This window comes from Arachis ipaensis, chromosome B10, assembly GCF_000816755.2.
Source record: "Arachis ipaensis cultivar K30076 chromosome B10, Araip1.1, whole genome shotgun sequence".
Taxonomy (NCBI): Eukaryota; Viridiplantae; Streptophyta; class Magnoliopsida; order Fabales; family Fabaceae; genus Arachis; species Arachis ipaensis.
The window spans coordinates 4,370,853-4,376,897 of NC_029794.2; the positions used below are offsets into that span (position 1 = coordinate 4,370,853).

Genomic DNA, 6,045 nt, shown 5'->3' on the forward strand with positions numbered 1-6,045 from the left:
TTTGAGGAGGGAGAAGAGAATTGAGGTTGGAGTAGAGTGCCTTCATTTGGTTTCTTCTTTCTCTCTCAATGAACTTTCTCTCAGTTCTGGTGGAGCAAGTAGAATCAGGGTGGTGCTTGTTCTCCATCAATCAATGTGTTGTGGCACCTCTAACTCTCTAAGTCCCTCACTACACTTCACAAACAGACAATAATCATTTCAACTTCAAATTGAAATTCAAAAGGGAAATGCTAGCTACCTTACTTATATAATCACTTTACAAGATTAACATACAGTAAAAATGTTAAATGTCTTATGAGTTAAATTAATCTTTTGTGAAGTAATGTCGTATGGCGTAAATTATTTTGTCGTTTAACTAGTGAGTCCGTATTTTTTACTCAAAATAGTCTATTTTTATTCATTTTAAATTTTAAATTTTAATTGGACTTTTATAATAACAAATGTTGACTTCTTAGACGTTATTTTCTTGCATACTTGTTGGTTACTTTGTAACACACATGCATTTAATTGATAAAAGAGACAAACTTAAGCACTTCATTTATATTCGCCAATTTTTTTAGTCAGTAGTACAATATTTTTAGGGCAAAAAACAATTAAGTCAATGGAAGAACAATATTACATGAATCAGTCAATCTAAAAATAGCTTCATGAATCAGTCAAACCAGATTTCTATGTAATTCGAAACAGCTGAATTCGAATTACATTTGCACATAATTCAAATCAAAATAACTCGAATTATAATCGAACACAAGCCCACACTAATTCGAATCTACATGATTCGAATTATAAAAAAGCATAATTCGAACTAGGTTGCTTCGAATTATACTTGTGCACCATTTTTCAAGTAGTTCGAATCTAGTTGATTCGAATTACTCACAATTTGCTTCAAATAGTAATTTGAATGGGGTTGATTCGAATTACAATGGATTCGGCTATATAAGGAGTTCGAACCCACCTCATTCGAATCACTTTTCCATTCTCATACCCCACCAAATCCCAAAAAAAAAACGGCCCAGATTCGCTCCGACAAAGACTCGATCAGAATATTCCGCCGATGGGGGACGATCCGGAAAGGCTATATCGTTTAGACGGAGTTGCTCATATAGTCGGGGTCATCAACGACGAGGTTAGTAGATAGAAAAATTTGTGATAGTGGTTTATCTGAATTAGTGGTGTCGAATGCGGTTTTGTCGGCGGTTTATGTTAGTGGTATTGCAAGCGGTTTATTTTAGAGGTTTTGCATGCGGTTTTGTTAGTGGTTTCTGTGAGTGATTTTTGTTAGTGGTATTGCATGCGGTTGATTTTAGTGGTTTTGTATGTGGTTTTGTTGATGGTTTATGTTAGCGGTTTATGTTGGTGGTGTTGGAAGTGGTTTTGCATGTGGTTTTCGTAAGTGGATTTGCATGTGGTTTATGTTAGTGGTTTACGTTAGCGGTTTATACATGCGGTTTTGCTAGTGGTTTATTATAGTGCCTTTGTATGTGCTTTTTGTTAGTGGTTTTCATAAGTGGTTTATGTTGTTAGTTGTTTTTGTTAGTGGTTTTGTCGGTGGTTCTAATTATGCGGTCCATGTAATGCGCTGCGCCAGCGATGCATCTCGAGCATGCGGCGGTAGCAGGGAATGCGACTCGATGAGAGGTACGTTCCGTATTTACAGATGGCCGGATTATACCATCTTGCGAGACTGAACGATAGATGGTTCTGATTAGATGAGCACCTTGTCAGTGCCTTCATCGAGCGGTGGCGTCCGGAAACGTACACCTTCCACATGCCGTTCGGAGAGTGCACGATCACACTTCAGGACATGGCGTACCAGTTGGGGTTGCCAGTGGACGGGCGCTATATCAGTGGTTGCCTAACATATTTCCAGATATACATCCAGGGTGGCCGTCCAGCTTGGGTGTAGTTCCAGGAGTTGCTTGGAGTGATTTCTCCTGCGAACCAGGTTCAGAAGTTCGCAGTAAACTGCACCTGGTTCCAGGAGACTTTTGGAGAGTGCCTCGCGGGAGCCGATAAGGAGACTGTGCGGCGCTTTACTCGTGCCTATATCATGATGTTGTTGGGCACTCAGCTGTTTGCCAACAAGTCCGACAACCGTATTCACATCAGATGGCTACCCTATGTGGTTAGGCTTCAGGAGATGGGTGGCTACAGCTGGGGGTCGGCAGCACTAGCATGGTTGTACCGGTGCATGTGCCAAGTGGCCAACAGACATGTGGTGAAGTTAGCTGGACCGTTACAGCTACTCCAGTCTTGGATCTTTTGGCGCTTTCCTGGATTTAGGCCTGCTGGGTATGACGAGTTCAGCTGGCCATTGGCCACGAGGTACCATTCTCAGACTTTTCTGTTTCAAGTTACTTTAATTAGTTCCATGCTCGCTTATAATATTATACTATTTTGTCACACTTTTAAGACGCTGTAACACCTATGTGAGATACAGGTGGTCAGGTCTCAACCCGTCTGGCAGCGAGAAGGGACCTAGAGTGCAGATGTGGAGGCTGGGAATAGACATGTTACAGGCCAGGGATGTGAGTATACTAACCGCAACTCGTTTAGTTAATTATTAAAGCTTTATGACTTCGGATCATGATTTGGTCTGACAATGTTAAAATCCTTGTGCAGTTCATCTGGATGCCCTATAGCTACCCCGACGTCCTACAGGTTGTGCATCCGGAGGTGTTGGAGCCTCGTCATACCGCGTTATGGTGGTCTATGACATCACTGATATATTTTGCTGTGATCGAGTGGCATCAGGTAGATAGGGTATTACCGCAGTTCGACGGAGTCCAGCACCGTCCCCATTCCGCCCTGAACATCGACTTTCTGATGTCGAAGGACGGGAGAGGAGGTGATCGTTGGTTCCCGTACAGCTTGTAGTTTTGGCATCTTCATTAGGAAAGCCGTGCGGACCACGTTCTCCAGTTCGATGTTGTCGCAGACCCTGGACCCTCACATGACTTCTTGGACTGGTGGAGTCAGCATGGAAAGAGGTTCTTGTCACCAGAGATGTACCTGGGGGATCCGAGAGCCGTTCCTATTCCTGTGGAGGCGACGCAGAGGGGTGCTGGGCGAGTTCCTGATATGGATCGTGTTGACGACGTGCCGGATAGGCGTCGAGTTGAGAGAAGAGCTCGTGTGGGGACACGACGGAGCCAGCGTGAGTGGAGGTGGCTGGACCAGGCTATGGACGAGGATGACGCGGACGGTCGACATGGAGGTAGACGACGAGGGCGTGGAGGCAGATGGAGAGCGCGTGTGGGGGATCACGATCACGGTGATCATGGTGACGACGACGACGACGATCAGCACGGACCTGTCGGGGGAGACGCTGGAGGGCATGCTGGAGTTGGGGGTGTTAGTCCCATCATGGCGGGCATGGTGGAGAGTGGTACGGCTCCGGTATGGGTGATGTGGCTGACCAGGGGGATGGTGGACTTGGTTCAGGGCCCCTAGGCGATTACTTCGTTGGTGTGCCCGTCCATGATCAGACACTTCAGGAGAGTACGACATGGGTTATCCCGGGGACGATGTTTTCAGACTTCTTGGCCGGTGATGGTCTTGATGCGGACTTCCGCGACAGTGAATTCCGAGTTATCCCTGTCGTACAAAGTCACCGTGAAGCACATCGCCGTCTTCAAATTGGCCTCAATACACTTCACCAGGTGTTGACTGAATTGTTGTCTGGTACCCAGGTGGGCCTCAGCCTCTCTCCTCTTGCAGACAAATAGTTCGGCCAACCTTCCGTAAGTTGCCTTCACCAGCAAGCACACAGGGAGGTTCCTGACCCCCTTCAGGATTGAATTAAAACACTCAGAGATATTTGTCGTCATGTGCCCGAATCTCCGACCCTCATCACGATGCTGTGTCCACAATGAATACTCAATTCAGTTCGCCCACTCACACATGGCAGGGTCTTCAGACTGTAGAATATTAAACCAGTAATCGAACTCTACCTCGGTCTTAGCATACGCTGCATTCACAAGAAGCCTCCTTGCGTCTTTACCCTTGAAGGTTAGGGCAAAATTTGCTGCTACATGTCGAATCACATCCTGTGCAATCACGATGAGCAACGTTCCCCCATACTTGCCATACAGATGGGTGCCGTCAATACTAACCAACGGCTTGCAATGATGGAATGCCTCGATACATGGTGGAAACGTCCAGAACAGTCGGTGAAAATAAGCTTGAGACTCGTCCAGCTGTCTCCCAACTCGAACAGGGCTCGTCCTAAGGACTGCAACAGTACCAGGCATCGTCAACTGAACTCCTAACACCCACCTAGGAAGCGCGTTATACGACTCATCCCAATCACCATAGATGTGGGCAACGGCCTTCTACTTCGCCAGTCAGACCCTCCTGTACGTCGGCCTAAACCCAAAGTGTGCGGCCGTGGCATTTAAGAGAACCTTGATGCATACGGATGCATCAGCCCTAACCATTGGCATCATGAATGCCAAAATCACATGATAATCCAAACTCCTGTGGTCACTGGAGATGGAGGTCGCTAGACACGTATGTGGTCCGTTGTACCGTTGACCTCCCAAATGCCCTTGCGCTGCCGGAGACTTAGCCGAATCAACCATGTGCATCCATTTCCAAACTCAGAACACTTCCCAACATACCGTTGATAATCAGACTCCACCACCTTGTACTGTACCCCCCGTTGGATGCTGTAAGTCTTCACACTTAACACGGCCTCATCTTTGTCCTGAAACTGCTGACCAACTTGAAACTCTATCAGACCTGCAGACCCTTCTGCATCTCTAGCGCCAAATCCAGCAGGCTCCCCAGGAACCCCCTCCTGCCTCATGGCATCCAAGTCTAAAGATGAAAAATGTGGAGGATACTGCTGTGTGCCAGAGCTAGAACTACCTCCCGCCCCAGCAGGCTCACTCGGTCCGATATCGTCGCCATTGTCATCAGCAATGATATCCGGCTCCACATCATCGTCCTCTGGATCATCCAACAATGCATCTCCAAGACCAGCCGGTGCAGCACACTGTAAAGAGGTCGGCACATAATCCCCTATTCCAACCTCGCCACCTCCACTTCCGTTGAGATCCACTGCGAACGAAGGGGAGGCGACAGGTTGGACCGGAGGTTCATACACAGGGACGGAGGAAGATGCACCCGCAGGTCTGGAGCTAGACCCAGCTACCGTGGCTACAGTGGGGGTATGCCGGTTCGAACCCCCCGAGCTGGATACCACGTCAACCAACTTCGCCAACAATTCTGGTGTCTTCACTTCGGAAAACTGCCGGCGACAACGAAACAAGACCTGCAAGTCCTCATCACTACCGATCGTGAAATAATCATACTTCACGATTTCTTGGAGCACCGAAATTGGAATGCGAAAGAAAAATTTCTTAACCCGTTTCACGCCTTCCAGACCAAGTTTCTGCAGTACAGCATTAACAAGGTCATCATAGCTCGTCGAAGGCCTCATGAAAATACTCAGAGGATCCTTATCAGTGAACTTCACACTGGATCTTGTTTTCTTCTTAATCGATCCTCTGTGGTGAACCAAGACTACAAAACTCTCCTCACTAGCCATTTTCCCCCTCTAATGAGATCTATTTACGTTCACACCATATATATACACCACTGGGCCTTTATAATTCGAACCAGCCTAATTCGAACTACACATTGTGTAATTCAAATTAGCCTGTTTCGAATTACGTAGGAGGGCATGTTTGGGAGTAATTTGAATGAGTCTGATTCGAATTATTGTGTGTGTGTAATTCGAATCAGGTAGATTCGAATTAGTGTGAGTTTCATCCAGGGTATAATTCGAACCAAGTTATTTCGAATTATGTAAGAATGGGGTCGAATTTACTTGATTCGAACTACATAGAAGCATGCATTAGTTGATTCATGAAGCATATTTTGATTTGGCTGATTTCTATAATATTTTCATCCCCTTAGCTTAATTGAGTGTTTTGTCCATATTTTTAATCTAATAGTCTAATACTATATTTTTTCATTAATCTTTTTAAATATCATTAATTAACTGCTAATTAAAACAAAATAAATTATATTGGTTAT

At 45.8% G+C, this 6,045-nt stretch overlaps 1 protein-coding gene across 1 annotated transcript in view; it reads right to left on the minus strand.

The window, feature by feature from the left end:
- Positions 1 to 222, minus strand: part of LOC107621611 (transcription factor bHLH162) — a 3,632-nt gene extending 3,410 nt beyond the window's left edge. Inside the window, exon 1 of the mRNA XM_016323647.2 lies at positions 7 to 222. Within this exon, the coding sequence (XP_016179133.1) occupies positions 7 to 127 (121 nt within the window). The 5' untranslated portion in view covers positions 128 to 222. The remainder of the gene's footprint in view (positions 1 to 6) is intronic.